Source organism: Ovis canadensis, chromosome 19 (assembly GCF_042477335.2).
Source record: "Ovis canadensis isolate MfBH-ARS-UI-01 breed Bighorn chromosome 19, ARS-UI_OviCan_v2, whole genome shotgun sequence".
NCBI lineage: Eukaryota > Metazoa > Chordata > Mammalia > Artiodactyla > Bovidae > Ovis > Ovis canadensis.
Genome location: NC_091263.1, coordinates 45299330 through 45317347, shown reverse-complemented (window position 1 = coordinate 45317347; position 18018 = coordinate 45299330). Strand labels below are relative to the sequence as shown.

At 41.4% G+C, this 18018-nt stretch overlaps 1 protein-coding gene across 12 annotated transcripts in view; it reads right to left on the bottom strand.

Annotated features, from left to right (window-relative positions):
• FOXP1 (forkhead box P1) overlaps positions 1–18018 on the bottom strand; it is a 622410-nt gene that overhangs the window by 69313 nt on the left and 535079 nt on the right. For all 12 annotated transcript variants that reach the window (XR_011250843.1, XR_011250844.1, XM_069561641.1 and 9 more), the window contains one exon: positions 14300–14504. Coding sequence is in view for 10 of the 12 variants with exons in the window: in XM_069561641.1 (XP_069417742.1) it covers positions 14300–14504 (205 nt within the window). In the remaining 2 variants the exon portion in view is untranslated. The remainder of the gene's footprint in view (positions 1–14299; positions 14505–18018) is intronic.

Here is an 18018-nt window from a genome sequence, read left to right as displayed (position 1 = left end):
GGCAGTCTGTAACTGGAATTACTTCCTGAGTCAACAGTGACCCACTAGTAAGTTTCTTTGAGCTTTCAATAGGAAAGAAGAGCCTCAGAGTTATCCTTCATGACCCACAAAAGCCACAAGAGCAGAGTGCAGTGTGTCAGATGCTTCGAGGACTAGATCCCACCCTTTAGGACTAGGGGGCATTCTATGTGCAGGCTATGGGTGTGACTTGTCATGAGCTGCTTTACCAAATGGTAAGAATCTGAGGTCTGGTGCCATGCTGACAGGTCCTAACTTTGGCAGATACTTTTTCGCCATCATCTCCATGTCCCTTTTCAGCTGCACTGGGCAAACACACAATCTTGATTTCAGAAGCAAGGGCATAGCAAGACAACGGAGCAGCGGAGAGCCTGAGTATCAGAGACTGGGCCGGCGTGTTCCGATCAATCACAAACACAGGGCGGGTGATGACAAAGGCTGAATGCCTGTGTTTGTGTGGTGACGAGTGAAGGGATAAATAAAGGAAAAGGACAAGAAGAGGCAGAGGTCCAGCTTTTGTTTCTGACACCCATAAGGGCAACCGCTATCCCAGGGTTGTAAGTGAGAGTTTCCCACTGGCAGCATTAACACTGGGATCTTGTTAAGAAAACAGAATGTTTTCCAAAGAGGGGCTGTGAGCAACTGTGTCAATACAGACATAGGGACCACTAATCCAAAAGATATTAACACCATTAGGCAGGCATGCGCATTATGTCCGTGCAAGTGTTTGCACTGGTGAGTCACAGGTCTGTGTGGAACCTTGTCCATATGTTAGAGGAAACAAGCAGACCCAGAAAACCAAAGAACATAAATAAAAGTTCCAATCCTAATTCTTCTCATTTAATCCCTGCCCCTGACACGCTGTGGAAGTCAGCACAAGCATAATCCAGAACCAGAGAAGTCATGTAACTGAAGCATCTGAGGGTCAGATGAGAAAGCAGAGGTGATTCAACGAGAAAGGGAGTTAGAGAAATAAAATGGCTAAAACCATGAGGCACCTACACTTTATGTTCTCCAAGAATTACTTCCTACTTTACGGCATTCCTTTTACTTCTCAGTAGTATAAGATGCTTCACTAATGGCCACTGGATTAAACTCTTTGTTGCCCTTAATTCAGTATGTTGTTGTTGTTTTTTTGGCTGAGCCACGCAGCGTGTAGGATCTCAGTTCCCCAACTAGAGATGGAACCTTCACCACGTGCAGTGGAAGCACTGTCTTAATCGCTCCCCCAGACCACCAGGGAAGTTCCTCAGCATGTTTTATGAAACACTTACTTTGTGCTTAAGCATCATGTTGAGTCCTTAGATGACAGTCTATAAACTTAGATTCCTAAGAAGAGTCACGGGAGGGTGCTAAGATTACATTACCATTTCTGTATCATGTGTGAAGATACTATTAGAACTTTTGTATGAATAGATAATTGTATGCATGTGTGTATGTATTTCTCATACTTTAAATTGTTTATATTATAGGTACCATGTTAGGCATGCAATTGATTTAAAGTATCTTTAATATGCTCAGAAGGTAAAGAATCTGCAGGCAATGCGGGAGGACTGGGTTTGATCCCTGGGTTGGGAAGATCCCCTGGAGAATGGCTACCCATTTCAGTAATCTTGCCTGGAGAATTCCATGGAGAGATGATCCTCGCGGGCTATAGTCCATAGCGTCTCAAAGAGTCAGACACGACTGAATGACTAACACTTTACTTTATCTTTAGTAGAAGTGCACACTCAAAAGTTTTAATATTGACAGGGTGACTGATCAACACATTTGGAGTTCATTACTGTAGACTATAACTAAGTTTTCAATCTCTCTAGAAAAGGTCTGCCCAATCCCCCAGCAGAGGAGAGAGAGAGAGAGAACTGAACAGATGACTGGAACATAAAATTCTGTAATATTTGATCTGGGACTTAAGAGTATCAATAGGAGCTCAATGCTAAAAGGAACAGGGTAAGGGAAACTAAAGCTCAAAAAGCAATGTTAGGCATAAAATGAAAAAGTAAATAAAGTTTAGAAAGACAAACCCAGAGTACTTATAAGTGACTTAAAGACCAACATTAGGAATTTTAAAAATAAATTCGCTCCATAAAATAGTTTATATTGGGTCAAAGCCTTTAGAATTTTTTTCTCTTTGAAATGTTAAGTCTTGGCACTTGGATCCAGACTATCTTCAATAGTGAATAATAGTTACCAAGCTCCTTCCTCTGTCACTTAAGACTCGCAGAAGGCAAGAATGCCATGGCATCTAAACAGCAGCTGGCATGTTCTATGGCAGTGGTTCCCAGAGTATGGTCCTCGGGAACTTGTCAGAGACGCAAATTCCAAGGCTCCACCCCCAGTACTGAGCCAGAAACAGCAAGACTAGGGTTCAGCAACCTGCAGTTCAGCCAGTCCTCCAGATGATTCTGATGCAAGCTAATGACTGAGAATCACTCTGACCAGAAATTCAAATTTTCTATCTTGTCTGGAACACCGTATCAACAAAGGCTAGCCCGTTACTCCTACAGGATCTACGGATCTACAGCCAACACGTAGCAACAACTATTGATGGGTTCCTGATCATCAGCGCTTCATAAATTCACTACATTCTGAACATTCAGGCTCAGCAATGGCTCCATGCCAGCCTGACTGTGCTAGGTGATTGGGACGTGGCAACTGGCAAGTGAACTATTAATCGCTATTGAAGACAGTCTGGATCCAAGTACCAAGACTTAACAATTCAAAGAGAAAAAATTTTAAAGACTTTGACCCAATATAAACTATTTTATGGAGCAAATTTATTTTTTAAAATTCCTAATATTGGTCTTTAAATCACTTGTAAGTACTCTGGGTTTGTCTTTCTAAACTTTATTTATTCATTTATCTGTGATAATAGTCACAGAGTTCACTGCATCCAAAAAGCACACCTGATGCAAATGTGGGGGACGGAAATACAGCCACAACGATCTACCACTAGCGCTCATGTTTATCTAGCCATACACTCTATCTCATTTTGCCTATATTTGTATCACTGCATTTATTATACCGTGTTGGCAAGTGTCTGTCTCCGCGTTTCTCTCTCTAGGCTGTGAGCTCTTTAAGGGAAAGAAGTATGTTCAAGTCTTCTCTTAATTTCCAGAACCTACAATTAGTAAATAAAAGCTCAATAAAGGTGGCTTGAACAAACAAATGGCCTTAAAAAACAACCATATTCATTAGTCTTTAATTAATTAAATCATTACAAACATTTACTGTTCATGGAGGACTGCCTGTGCGCCACAGACTCCAATCTGCACACACTCATTTCATCGACAAGGCCAGGCATGGCAGTGCACCCACTTCACAGCGGGCACATCAAGGCACATCAAGATGAAGCACACGGCATGGACTGCCTGTCCCGGAATGCAGGCTATCCAGTTTCAGAGTCCACAGTTCCAACCACTGAACAACAAAGCTGCCCTCGCACTGATCGAGCTAAGAGCCACAACCCAGCAAAGCATGCTCTCTTTCTGCTCCTGCCTCAGGAGCTTTGCTTTTGCTGTGCCCTCTGCCTAGAGGGCTTGTCCCTGTCTGATCAAGGGTTATTTCCTCAGAGACGCTTCGCCAGACCCATGCATACAAACAGTGACCTGAGCCCTGCTCTTACACCTTTGCGGCTTCGTTTCTTCCCCTGGAACTTAATTCTGTCTTTTCATTACACGATTACGTGTCTGTTCTACTTCTCTTCTCCTGCAAAGCCAGCTCCATGAGGTCAGACTGTCAAGGTCAGGGTTTTAACCTTCAAAGCCACAGACACTTGGGTCAGAGCCTGTGTGAAGTTTTGCAGAATAAACGGGTCCACCTCAGTACTGTCTGGTGACTTCTGTCCTGCAAAGGCACGCTTTTTTGGTTGAACCTTGGGCAAAACTTCCCCATTTATCCTTGTTAAGTTTCTTTTTACTTCTCCCTGTACAATCCTCTAATTTATTCAAACACTACTGGATTATTCCAGCTCTTGGTGTCAATTTTTTTTTCTAATTAAAGTAAACTGCCATTTATTTCTCACACTGATCTTTAACACGGAGACATCTTGTTCTTGTCTTAAATATGACTCATATGGAAAAATGTAAGTTGGATATAGGGGCTCATGTATACCAGAATGTTTCCATCAATATTTTAGATATAAAAAGGAGAGATATAACTAGAGATGCCTGTCCAATTCGAAGATCTATAAGTAATACTGCAGTGGAGGTTTTTAGCCTTTTGGATGTATAACCAGAAATTCTACCAGATGACTAAAATGGCCCCTCTTAAAAGCAAATACCACATCATTTACACAAACACTTTAGATTTCTCTTTCCTTTTGCCATAATATACCTTCAAACTCAACATTCACAGCCAAACTGTAAAATACACACACAGAGCCAATCCTTCAAAGATAGAGAGCGACATATTTAAAAAAAAAAAATAGAAAGAAAAAAGAAAGAAAGGAAAGAAATATTAACTTGCCCTTAGACTGATTTCCTTGAAGACTATAAAAGGAATAAAATTTGAAGGTCATAAAACTATGTCTATTTGTTTAGGGAAGTCTTACAGGTAGTATAAATATCATCAGCTACAGTTGCTATGAGGTCTGTTTGTTTACCAAACAAGAATACAAATAGTTACACAAAAGCGGAACAAAATTTGGGTATATAAATGGAGAAGCTTTTGCCTTCGGGTAAATTTTCCAAAGTGCTTTCTAAAATGTGACTATTTTTTACCTTCTTCATGGGGAAATTTCTGTTTTCTCGGTTCCCCCTTTTCAGTTCTGACACCTCTGGGGAATGTTTTATTCTCAGATTTCTAAGACTGATAATGATTAGCTTTTCCTTTTCCCTTTCCTTTTTCTGAGACCATAAAAATCAAAGCCATTAGTCCAACAACCCAAACGGCACAATAAAAGTAAGTTCTCACAAATGAAAATGCAAAAAGAGAGAAGAAGAAAGCTGTAGAGTTTATAGACCAAGTCTAGGACAAGCATGCTATCCTCAAATTGAGTTCACCCACGAATAACCACCTAGAAAGGAATATATGTACACGACATTTTATGAAACAGGTATGTTTCATACACCTGAATTATACCCTCTGGGTTAACCATTTGCTCCTAAAATATAGAAGAAGGAAGGTTAAGTGAGGAGGTAATCGACAAGGCAAGGCTGTTCTGGAATTTCTTGGCTGAGTGTGAGTGTGCGTGGTGTGTGCACTTGAGAACGCAGATTTGCCATTAAACAAACTGTACCACAGAGGCCACTATGAGTTGAGGGCTTCTCTTCACACTACATTGACCACGGTACCTGCCAGGCACAGCCCCGTGTCTTTCTGTGAATGGGACACACCGCCATATGGACGAAGACACTGAACAAGCTGTACAACTCTGGGCGACATGTGCCCGGGGGATCGTCCTGTATTACCACCACCTGGGCTGTGGCAATTGTGCTGTGTCTGTGCAGAGGCACAGAGGAGCCCAGCAGGATGTTATTTTTGAGTACACAGAAAAAGGAAAATTACAGTTAGGAGAATTCTCTGGCTAGCGTATCTGTTGCTCAATTCCCGAAATAGTTTCCCAGAGGAACGGTTATCTGCTCTATTCACACAGGCAGAAATGACAAGCTGGAACACATATTAACGGTTTCCCTTTGTGAGCTTCCACTATTGTTTTAATGAGGAGAATATACTTTATAATATACTTAGGCCCTGACTGATCACAGAGCGGGGTTGGGGGTGGGATAAAGAAAGTGAGGACAGCTCAACATGCCCAGCCTACTCATTTGCATCACCCCAGCCAGCCAGTCCACAATGCTGCCTCCCTTGGAAAGAGCAGAGAGCCAGGCTGCCAGGTGGCCCTGGCGCAAAACAGCATCTTGGTCAACCTTGGAAAAGGGCGTGCCTTGCTTTTAAGTCTCCTTCACAGATTCCTGCTCACTGGACCCCAACACCGGCTGGCTTAAAAGCCTCCCTGGTGGGCCAGGGGTTAAGACTTCACCTTCCAAGGCAGGGCGTGCAGATTCTATCCCTGGTTGGGAAGCTAAGATCCCACACGCCTTGCAGCCAAAAAATCAAAACATAAAAACAGAAGCAATATTGTAACAAATTCAATACAGACTTTAAAAATGGTCCACGTCTCACAAACACACACACACACACACACACAATCTTTAAGTTTAAAAATGCAAACCAGACAAACAGAAAAAAACAAAACACTGGACTCTTGGTTGTCACTTAAGCAAGAACCCCTAACTAGGAGGTTTCCAAGCCACGTGGCCTTCTGTTGACCCTTGGTCTCCCTTTCTACTTGCAGATGGATCCATATTCACCAAAGAAAAGTGTCTATTCATTTAATCCAAGTGATAAAGTGTACATTTCAACCAGACATTTTTACAGGTAAAAAGACAAAACCTAGCACAACAGGCTATGCATCAGAGCCACCCAAGGATGAGTCCTCACCCTTTCCCACTATATGCTTCCCTTTACACCCCTTGTGTGGAATGAATGCTAAGAAAGCTACTGTGTTTCAGGCGTTTCCATGCAAGCGCAGGTAGACCAACCAAGGCACTGGGTGAAAAAAAAAACAACTCTTATCAGCAAGAGCATCTCGTCAGAAAACAATGATAACTTCCACAGTGAGAGACAACAGGGGTTCAAAATTGATTTTGTTTGAGAAACCTGGTACGCCGGGCAGAAACTGCCCCTGGTTGAGATTCATGTTCTGCCATCGCCCAAGGGGAAAAAAAATTAAAACTCAACTGAATCTCAGAGAAACTTATAAAACAAACCTGGCTCTCCAGACCCTTGATGCTGATTTATGGGAAAGTATGTATCATTCAAACACAAAAAACAGAAATAAGATTTATAAGTTCTAACGATGGTATGTTATGGTAAAAGGTATTTTATTGAGATAAGATATAACAGCCATTTGAAAATAATGGGTGAGTGTTTTTCTTTTCATCACCCCACAAGGTGAATAGCTAAGAAAATCCATACACCAGTCTCCCAGGATGTGCCACGAGGTTAAAGGTTTTCTCTCCTTGCCCTTCCTGAATGTGTGGAATGACAGGAGATGACACAGCATCAGGCTACACCACCCTAAGAAAAGTGTTCCTTCTATTTCTAAAACCCAGGAACAACTGGTTTCAAGCAGAGAGACAAAATGATCGCAGTTCCTCTAAACGTGACTGTTGCCAAACACCCAGCAGTGCTTTGGTGCACAAAAAGTTAATAAGTGCCCAGGAGCTTCTTTCGGACATAAGCGGGGCCAGTTCTGCCTTAAACAGGCAGACAGACATGGCACAGCTGATGCTGCCAAGAGCTGGCTCTGGAGCAGAAAGCAGCGCCTGTAGTTCAGGCCTCAGCAGACAGGCACAGGCACCTGACGGGACATGCTCAGCCTGCTTTCTACAGTCTCCACTGCTTGTCACCCGTGTCCTTGTCACCCCTGCCTTCCGTCTGTGCAAAAGGATTTACTGGGGGAGAAGAATGGGCTGCAGAGAAAGATGGAGGACTTCTCCCTAATTACTGCCCAACAGACAGGCTGGCCCCAGGCTACCATCTTGGAAGGTTATGGCCTGACTCTGATCCCCAAACTGTATCCCCCGGAGGCTGTAACCCAGAGTCTGGGGTGCAGTTCAGGTGGTTCTGATGAGCAGCCCACCTGGGAACCACCAGAATGTGGCTGCCACTGCAAGGACCTGAGACTTGGTGACACCCTACTTCTAGTCCCTACCTGGTCCCTAACTAGCTGTGTGATTCATGCAAGTTATACATTGCCCAACAACACAATCTGTACAAAGAAGACAGTAACCCATAGGGCTATTGTGAGGATAAAATGGGAAAAATCAAGATCAAGGCCTTTATCAAGTCCTTTATGCATTGTGACTGGCACAAAGTAATAGCTCAATAAATGACAGCTGGCTGAGCAACACCATCGTATGCTAGTTTCTGATTCTTTCTAGCAGTAGCAGTATCTGTACTCTCTTGGCTCATACAAGAATGGCAAGCCACTAGTTCAGTGGACTGAAAATGTCTGGGAGAGTCATCAAAATCTGGATGAAAAACTGTCTTTCCAGCTGTGTCAAAACCCAGGTGAACTGGGCATGCTACCCGCGCCGTTTCTCAAACCTGAATGGGCATGCCAAGGACTGCATTTTAACCCTGGGACTGGGTGAAAAAGCAGACCCTGACTCAGGAGGGCCAGGATAGGGCCTGAGACCCTGCATTTCTAATGAGCTCCCACATGATGCCAGAGTTGCAGGTCTACAGCCTCTGAGCAGTAAGAATTTAGGGCTTCTGCTGCTGTTTGCTGTTGTTCAGTCGCTTACTTGTGTCTGACTCTTTTGTGACCCATGGGCTGTAGCCCGCCAGGCTCCTCTGTCTATGGGATTCTCCAGGCAAGAATACAGGAGTGGGTTGCCATTTCCTTCTCCAGGGGATCTTCCTGACCCAGGGACCGAACCCTGCATCTCCTACACTGGCAGGTGATTATTTACCATGGAACCACCAGGGAAGCCTGAGAATTTAGGGTAGGTATGACAAAGAAACTCCCGTACCCCATCTCACACCAGTGGAATCCACATCTTCAGGCCTAGGAAGATGTATGTTTTAACAAATACCTGTGACGTTATCATCAGGAAATCTGAGAAACGCTGGTTCAATGGGTAACGCTGGAGTTGGCCCGCTTTTTCTGTAAATGGCCAGATGGTAAATATTTCACTCGTGGTGGGCCATGTGCTTTTTGCTGTGACTACTCAAGCCAGCCATTGTAGTGTGTGAAAACAGCCACAGACTACATATCAATGAACAAGCCTCACTGTGTTCCAATAAAACTTTATTTACAAAATAAGAAGCTGGCCAGATTTGGCTGGTAGGTCATAAACTGCTGACCTCTGTAATATCAGATGCCTCAACAACATGGCCAAAAAGTAGCCTGACACTTCTGAAGACAATCTGGGACAATTTGACTGCAGATTTGCCAAGACAATTTAATGAGGACAGAAGATCTGGAGCTACTAGTTTGTTCAAGTGCGTCAAATCAAATGAAATATGAAAGAAATTACTTGATTTTCAAAGTACTAAAAAAAAAAAAAAGTCGACATGAGGAAGAGCTATTCAGAGTCATGGGAGCTAGAGCTTACTGTTTAAATGTCTGGCTCCAGAGGCCCTAAATATGAATATGAATATATGCAAAAAGTTAAAGGCTTGTGTAACCGGAAGAGTTCTGAAAGCAAGCTTCTAGAATGTTAGCGAGGAAACCAAGAGCACAACTGTTTATTCATCATCAGAGAATTTAGTTAAAAAATAAAAAAAGAAAAGAGAAACGAAACACCAGGCATGTCCACAACTCAGAGTTCCTTGCCTTTTAAAAACAGAGGGGCCAGTCAACATAAATGTTATTGTTATATAGTCAGATCCACGGCAATATGTCAAAAGGCCACAAATCGAAAACAGAGACTTTGTATCAAGCGAAAGTGTCTGGAAGCCCATGAGCCAAGCAAAAACCTTCAGGGGCTATTTGAAGGTGGCTGCCAGCTGAGAAGTGTGGAAACTGCGAGCAACTGAAATACGTGGGGCTGTGTCAATGAATGAGAAGGAAAAGGAAGGTATCTCCTGAGGACAGAAGGCAGGTCAGGCCTCAGAAAGAGAGAGGTTCCTCGACCTGGGTCACCTGAGGCTGTGACTGCAGCTTCAATCAAAGAAGAGGCTGCACAACCCAGGATCTCTCAGGAGTTTAAAGAAACGTTTCACCAAACGCTTAAGGAAACCCTGGAACAAATATTTAGAAGAGCTATGCATCTGAGACATATTCGAGTTATAAAACATCTACTAACAGCGGTTGAACTAAAAGCAAAAAGCTGGGAAGGATCAGAGAGAAGGGCTATCTCTGATACGGACTACAGAAGGACAGCTGAAGCAGAATAGAGACCAGATGACGCGCTCAATGAGGAAACCTAAGATTTATAAGACAGGAAGGAAAGTCAGGATACAGTTAAAGAAGAGCGCGCCCTGTTTTACATTTGCCTGTGTGCAGATCCTGCATGGGGTCCGTTTTTGTTCTTTATGTGCTGCTTCAGACTGTAAATGATTTATATTTTGCAAATCCTCCCTACCCACCCTCCCTTTAAGAGAAGCTCAGGAACTACTTGTCTACCTTACACAGGAAACTCTGGGATTTCCCTTTAAATATGCTGATGTGCACACAGTAGGTAAGCCAATACACTGTTTAAGTGAATTTAAATCCAACTTAAAATTTCTTTTGGAGCACTAACTTTAATTTATCATAATTAAGTATTCACTTCTGTGCTGAACGGAGTCTCTTAAGTCCAGTTTTACAAACTAAAAGAGAGCCTTGAATTTGCATCTCAACTATGAGACTAACCAGTTCTATGACCCTAGGTCACTTATTTAATCTTAATGAACCAACTTCCTCATCTGGAAAATGGGTATAACAAAGCCTGGTGCTTCCCAGTGGTCACGTGGCTAAAAACGAGACATCACTCCCAAGGCAAGAGTTTAGCCAGTTGCTTGGCACAGGGACAAAGAAGATTAAATGTGAGTTTTCTTCCCCTTCCCTAGTGCATCATAATATAATGTGATATTTAGAATTTTAATTCAGGCAATTACTTAAGTAGTAATTGCTATTTGTATTTACATAGCTGCTTTGATCCAGGAAGCTCAAAGGGCTTTACTAAATTTAGCATTTTAATAAATGTTTCATTTGCATGGCGTTGATTTTGTTTACGCACACCAAAACTCGGAATTTCTTAAAGCGAGATAGTCAGACAGTTGAGAAAGGCGAGATAATATCTTTGTGTTTACAGGTATCCCAGGTCGAACTTCTGTCTATTTACCAAAGAAGTCAGGACGCCCTGGTCCTGCGGAATGAAATGACAGTAAGACATGGATATGCCTGCCTTGCTCTGCAGCTGCCTAGCTCCTGCCTGAACTTCATCCCCCCCACACTTCTCTCAGGCCTGACAACAGAGCCCTGTCTACTGCACCAACGAATTTATATACATACATATACATATATATACATATATATATATATATATAAAATCAACACAATAAACATTTTTGAATTCTCGTAAGAAAATCAAAGCATGGAGTGCAGTGCCTGTGCTGAATTCTAATGATGCGGAAGGTCCGTGATCGCACTGGGACAGGATCTTAACAAGCCTTGATTTGAGCGCTGGCATCCGCCTCACAAATCACATGGGCAGCTCCTCCCCTAATGATGCTGAATATTGATACATGTCTCTACCCCGCACAACAGGGGAGTGGGTTTCTACTGGCAATCTTTACCAAAGTGTGTGTGTGTGTGTGTGTGTGTTTTTCTTCCCTTCTCTACACTCAAGGGTTTACCCTGAATGATTTAATTATAATTTTCCTTGTGTAAGACAAATTAAAGAGGAGAGTAGGAGTGTCGTGCCAAGCACATTATTTATCTCCTTAACAGATTGCAGCTCACCAAACCCCAGAGCTGCTGCAGCGGTGGCTGCTCACGGGAGCTCGAAGGATGCACGGGGGTAGGCAGCGGGGGGAGGAGCCTTCCACATGGCATGGAAATCCGACTTTGAAAAGCAAACCGCAGCTCTCACAATGCTACCTTGGGCCCTATGAATTTATGCACGGAGTACTCCCAACTCCTTTCAGAAAGAATTCTTAAAGCCGGTACCCCAAGATACAGCTCCAGGAGCAGCACTGGGGGTGGGGAATACTACGAGGAAACCAAGGGAGAGCTTCAAACGAGATATATTTCACAAATGCTCCTGGTGAGTAAGGGATGAACTTCTCAAAGGGACTCCTGAGACAAACGACAACTCATTGTGTAAGGGAGAACGCATTGCGAGAGGGATAACTTTTTTAAAAAACCATTTCCCACTATTTAAATAGCAATATCCCCCATGGGATTTTAAAGTAAACCATCAAATGGTAAAACCATAAAATACTCATTATTGAGTCCTTATATACAAAGCTGACTAATAATTCAATTTTTAGTGATCAATTCTGTAAGTTTGTAACTTTTTGACTTATCTTTAACCTAAGGTGCTCTGCTCATCTCTCTTATTTGTCACATTCAGTTAAAATGTGGTTAGAATTTGATTCAGTCCAGCCATATCTGGGAACCTACCACATAATATAAACTCAGAGGCCCCAGAGATTAAGTAGCAGCATATAATTTCATAGTTGGTTCTTCTTTGCATGTACAGTTGGAGAAGTCAGCCTGTTTTTACATCCAGATTAATGCTCAGTGAAATCTGAATTCTTTCCTGATCCTTATTCTAACGTGGGCAGGTAGTATAATGAAGATTAAGCCCAACTTTTGTGCAGACACATAAGGACCATAAAACGAGAAATCCAACAAACTTATTCTCCTGGAATTAGACTGTCTCTGAGATCCATTTACTTTCAAATGCACCTTAAGACATGAAAAGGGCTATTCTTCTCCTATTTGCCTCTTTGCTAATCTACTACCTGACTCCAGATATATAACCTTTTAGAATGAAACGGAGCACAGTGCATCTAGACAGGGAGAAACTCCTATGTCACAGGAAATCTGTGCAGGCTCCACAATGGCCGACAAGATCACAATAAATACTTTAAGTGCATCAGTTGGCATTTTTCACTGTATGGCCCCCTTCGCTACCTATGGATAAAGATGTAATTCAATTCCTTTGCTGTAAATGGACAGCATCAACCTCAGGACACCAAAAGCAAGTAGAGCAAAGGACGACAACGTAGAACCTTTTCTTTAAAATCTATCTAAGGTCTAGTGTTTCTTTCTTTTTTTTAATTACAAAGGCATTCTAAGACCTTATACGGCAAGAGCTAAGACTGGTCTCCAGACATGCAAACCTATCCTCACTGGAAATGAGAGAAGTCACATTTGGTCCAATGTTTCCAAACTAATTTTTACTGTCAACCATTCTATTTTTCAAGCTCCTCTAAACCAGTAAGTTAAAAGCATCTTTTAGTTCTGCTGTGCCTGCCACAGAAACTCTAAAGTGATGTTAGAAGGACAGCTGCAAGCTTTGGCTAAAACATATATAATCTCATCTCCAGAAACCTCTCATGGAGTTTGGGTTTGAACATGATACACACACAACCAACACATACACAAATATTTAGATATTATTTTCTGTGATTACTAAGCTCTGAATGGATCAAGTACTGCTGGTATAAAGATATATATCTAATTAAATCAGTGGGCTTCATGTTCAACATTTTTAGAAACGTATGAAATTATATGTGTACTTGCTTAAGTGAAGAACATAATTAAAAAATCTTTCACTTGGTCCCTTTATAAAAAAACAAAAAAATTTGGTTTTCCTGAATGGGAATGACATTTGCTATCACCTACGACTTTTAGGGTCTCTTTTCTTCTGTGCGTGGACACTCTACATACGAGCTACATAGGAAACAGGTTAAAAATATACAACAACAAAAAAAGTTGTATATATATTTTTTCTACTTTGAAAAAGCACTGAATAGTAGTATTAATGTTTCTGGGTGCTAAGGTATAATAATATGGATTCACAGCTTCCTTTTATTAGCACTGTCTGTTCACATGATGTATTTTGGATCTCTCAAAATACCTCAGCTTCAACTAACATCCAAGTGAAGCTCAGGGCAATTTAAAAATATAAAGTGTTAACTTCCAAACAGGAATATGGAAATTGAGTCAATGCTACAATACAGACCAGATAAAGTGGCTCTGTATGTCTGTGTGTGCATATATGTGGACCGCTTCCATCAGTCCATCCTACAAACCTTCACTGACAGTCTATTGAAAAAAAAAAAAAAAAACCCAAACCTAAACACTTTGGGGACACAACGGTGAAACAGATGGGCCCCCCGCCTTCAGGGAGGGAACTGCAGAGTAGTGTACATTTTATCTTTTCTCAAACTGGAATTCAACACAGCCTACAGTAGACACTGCTATCTCCTTAGAAAGCACACAAAGACAAGGAAAGCACCTTGTATGCAGTGGACACTTGACAGAAAGAGGAGGCCTGGAAGACCACCTCATCCAAAAGAGAGATCGAAAGGCTGCCTGGGTTCCTAAGCTCAGGTTCCATCTACGTAAGTGCTAATTCCACGTTGAAAAGGTGACAATAATTAGATGCTTCACACCCACACCATACTGAATACATTCTTAAGTAATTATACGCACACTCCAGTCACATGGATCCAATTAGGGAGCAGCGAGATAGATACGGCGAGGAGAGGCCACCCACCCCTCCGCCTTACAGCTAGCTTCGGACACATCTCAGATTTGCGTTCCTACCTTTCCCTTTTGGGAGTGTGGACTGACAGCTGTCCATTGGTAGAGGCATGTGGGTTCATTATTAAGGAGGTCTTGGAAGGTGCAGAGGAAGAGACACATGTCGTGGTCAGATCCAAACTGCTGTGATTGTTGCCCGTGGTTTCTTCTGTCGTATGAGCACTTGTCACTTCTTTCCAGAGCTGCTGCAGTTCTGTTGGAATCATGCCTGAAACAAACAAATTGGATAATTAAATCAATTAACAGCTAATTCCGTCCTCTTCAAACAGTAATTAAATCAAAGAGTCAGTAAACAAAGCCTAGTGTTAGGGTTTTTTTGGGGCATGCAGTTTTTTTTTTTCCTTCCCTCTCAACTAAGGCAAATACGGTAGGAAGGAATGGGTCCTCCACCTGAAGTGCCCTCATCACACATAAAAGACTCCCATGAAAAGGATTCAGAACACAGCTATTTTTTGCAAAGACTGTATGCCTCCATCCAAACTGTTGTTTCTAGACCGCTGGGGTAAAAAAAAAAAATGTAGATAGATGTTACTGTATTTTTAGACACAAAGAAGGGCTCAAAATAAATTTGTTCAACTATACTATTATGACAACATGAACCACAAAATGAATAATTTTTGTGCTTAAGTCTTAAATGATGACAAATAGCTTTGTTATTAAATATAGTTTTTATTAATCACTTTTAGACATAAATTATGAATTCATATCGTCTTCCTGAAATGCTTTTCAACTTTTAACAGTCAAATTGATTATACTATGATTATTTCATTAACACACCTATCTTCCTCATTAATTTTGGTTTCTTGTACCACATGCTTAATTGATGGATGTGTCTACTGAAAAACTGTATAACTTTTTATACAAGTAACACTATTATTACTGTCATTTCTTAGATCCATGCTAATGAACCATTGCAGAATGAAATGAAAAAGTGAAAGAAACCTGAAGCAGTAAAGTTCTCTTGCTCTTTAAGGGGGTCACAATGGACATGAGTCTTGGGCAGGAAGTGTTACCTTGTTTTTTTTCCTCCCAAGAAGACACTCAATCAGTATGTCAATCTCACTAATGTGGGGACGAAGCCTTTATTCTGGAGGCATGCCTCTACAGCCCAGGATTTCCAAATCTGACCTCAAGGCATATTCTAGCGCATACACACACAGAAGAAACCACGTTCTGAACGGCAACTGACAACCACCACCTGGGACGACAACTTGGAAGAAATCACCAACCCTTGACATCACAAGGCAATGCCACATTAGAACTGGACGTCTGGATCTCAGTTCATTGTTTCAATGAGCTGGAACTGAGCTCTCCTAGGAAGCCTGCCATTTTCTGACTATATAGCAGGAACTGAAACAGGCATGTTTCTGACCAAACCTAAGGTACTGAATTTAAAAAGAAGGCTGTGTGCATTATATTCATTTGAAACACATAATAAAAAATGCCAAGGTCTAAATTTAATTTATTTTTGTCATTTAGAATACAATGGATAGATAATCATCTCAACGTGATCAGCCAAACATCTTTACTTTGCTAAACTGTTAAAGATTTTAATTATGCTAGCATTGGAGAGCACTGGTCTAATGAGGCGATGGACTCCAGAGAATCCGAGTGGTTAAGAACTGTGAAATGAGTCTGATAGGATTTTTTTATATTCACCGTGGATCGTTTGCATATCAAAGAGGAGTAAATTATTGCACAGCAGACCAATAACCTTCCCCGCCTTTCTGAGAGGAGCGTTAACAAAAACAGTTGGTCTCTCCTAACGGTTCTCCAAGAAAATGTTCAAACGCTTGAGTCTCTGCAATTAATATATATTATAAAAGAGGCCTCAAATGATACATTAAGTGGTCAGATATTCTTCGAATGCATCGACAGCCAAGTCAGTTTTCTTCTTCCTTCATAAAAATCAAATGCCAATTATATTTTGATGGATTTTGTCCCAAATGAGCATTTAGTTATTAGGCATATTCAATTATTACTTGTCCCCTGAAATTAAACCTCGGAGGCAAATTAAACAAAGGGAAAGGTCACCACACAATCCTGTGTCCAGTTCTGCTGCATCTCGGCTATTTTTTTCCAACACCTAGTGAGGTGATGTGCAGGGTGGGTTGGTAGCTAACAGGCCGCCACTGATGTCTGCACACCAGCAATTACCTGGGAAGATGTCTGACCCTCGGATCACTGTTTATTCAATTGAAACAATAGTGAATAGGCTTGTCTGTGGATGATGGCACACTGATATAAGGCCACATAAGTCAACACCCAGTTTTACTTTCTGGGGAGTAAATACACACAAAAAGAACAAGCTGCCAAGTTTTTCAACTCAAACTAATTGATTTCTGGGTTAAGGTGCATGGGAGGTGGGTTTCTAACCACTGTGTTAATACTTTCCCTCTGAAGCAGCACTTTGAAGCTGTTTTAAAAGTAAGCTGTTTATCCAGCAAATAAAGACAAAGAGAAATGCCCTGTTATACCTGTTAGGCCCACAGTGCACATTAATGTTTCTCTCCTCTCCTTCTAGTCCAATGGGCTAGCAAATCAGTTTCTTCATCCACAGGGAGAAATGGTAAATAAAATAGTAACTCACTGACTGACAACAAGGTATCCTTCTGGGTCAAATTTCAGTGTGATAATTATGGTGAAGAACATTCGCATCAGACTCACAGAAAGGCAGTCAAATCGGTCTCTTCCATCAATGTTACACCTTGTTAGTGATGTTTAACTGTTACTTCAGTGAATAGTATCTACCAAAGGATGCTGTTATTTGACAACTGAGATCTCATGACAGAATTAAGACAGATAAAAGGTAAGCTAGTCACTCATCAGACTAAAGGGACATCAAATGTCCAGAAAGCATGCATTTTTTCCAAAATGGTAGATAGCAATAATATTCCCAAGTTAAACAAATCCATTAACAGGTACATCGGCAGGCATGCAATTTTCTTCCAACTGTAGTTTATATTAAAAAAAAATTAAAAAGTCAGAATGATATTAAAAGTGTATTTCTTTATGGAATTACAGGTGCTGAGGAAGATGATATGACTGAAGCCATCAGGGGAAAAATAGACATGCTAATAATACAAAACAGGGAGAAGGCCCTCCAACAGCCCTAAAAACATTTTACAAAAAAAAAAAAAAAAGGTCCTTTCGTTTCATAACCTAAAACCTCCAAGGTAAAAAAAGAGTCTTCAAAATATTACTCTCTGTCTCTTCCAATACTGTGATATTTACATGCACGTTTAAGGCAACTTAGCCAAGACCATGCAGGGATGTAAAAGAATCATGGTGAGTACATCCTGAAGTGAGCATTACTAGCATTTTAACACATACACCCTGTGCCTGCCTACATGTCTTTTTCCAGGACAACTGGCCCCTTCATTATAAAAGAAAGTGCAGACACAGGTTTAAAAAATGTATGTTGCGGGGACAGTTGACAGATTACTGTTCACGGAACTCAATTTTACAATCCCAGGTATCACTGGCTCTAAAACAAACACAGTTGATCAACCTTTTTTTGTCCTTGTACCTCCATACCCAGGTGACCATGTTCAAGCAAGCAGAAAGTTGATTTAAACCTCATAATGACACCAGTTTTAAGTCATCATCTTCTCTGATAGGAAAAAAAAAAAGACTGTGTTGTAGTCCAACATGACTGAATTCTCCAGCCACTTTGGGCAAGGGGTTAGGGGACACAAAACCAGCATTTTGATTCCAAGAGA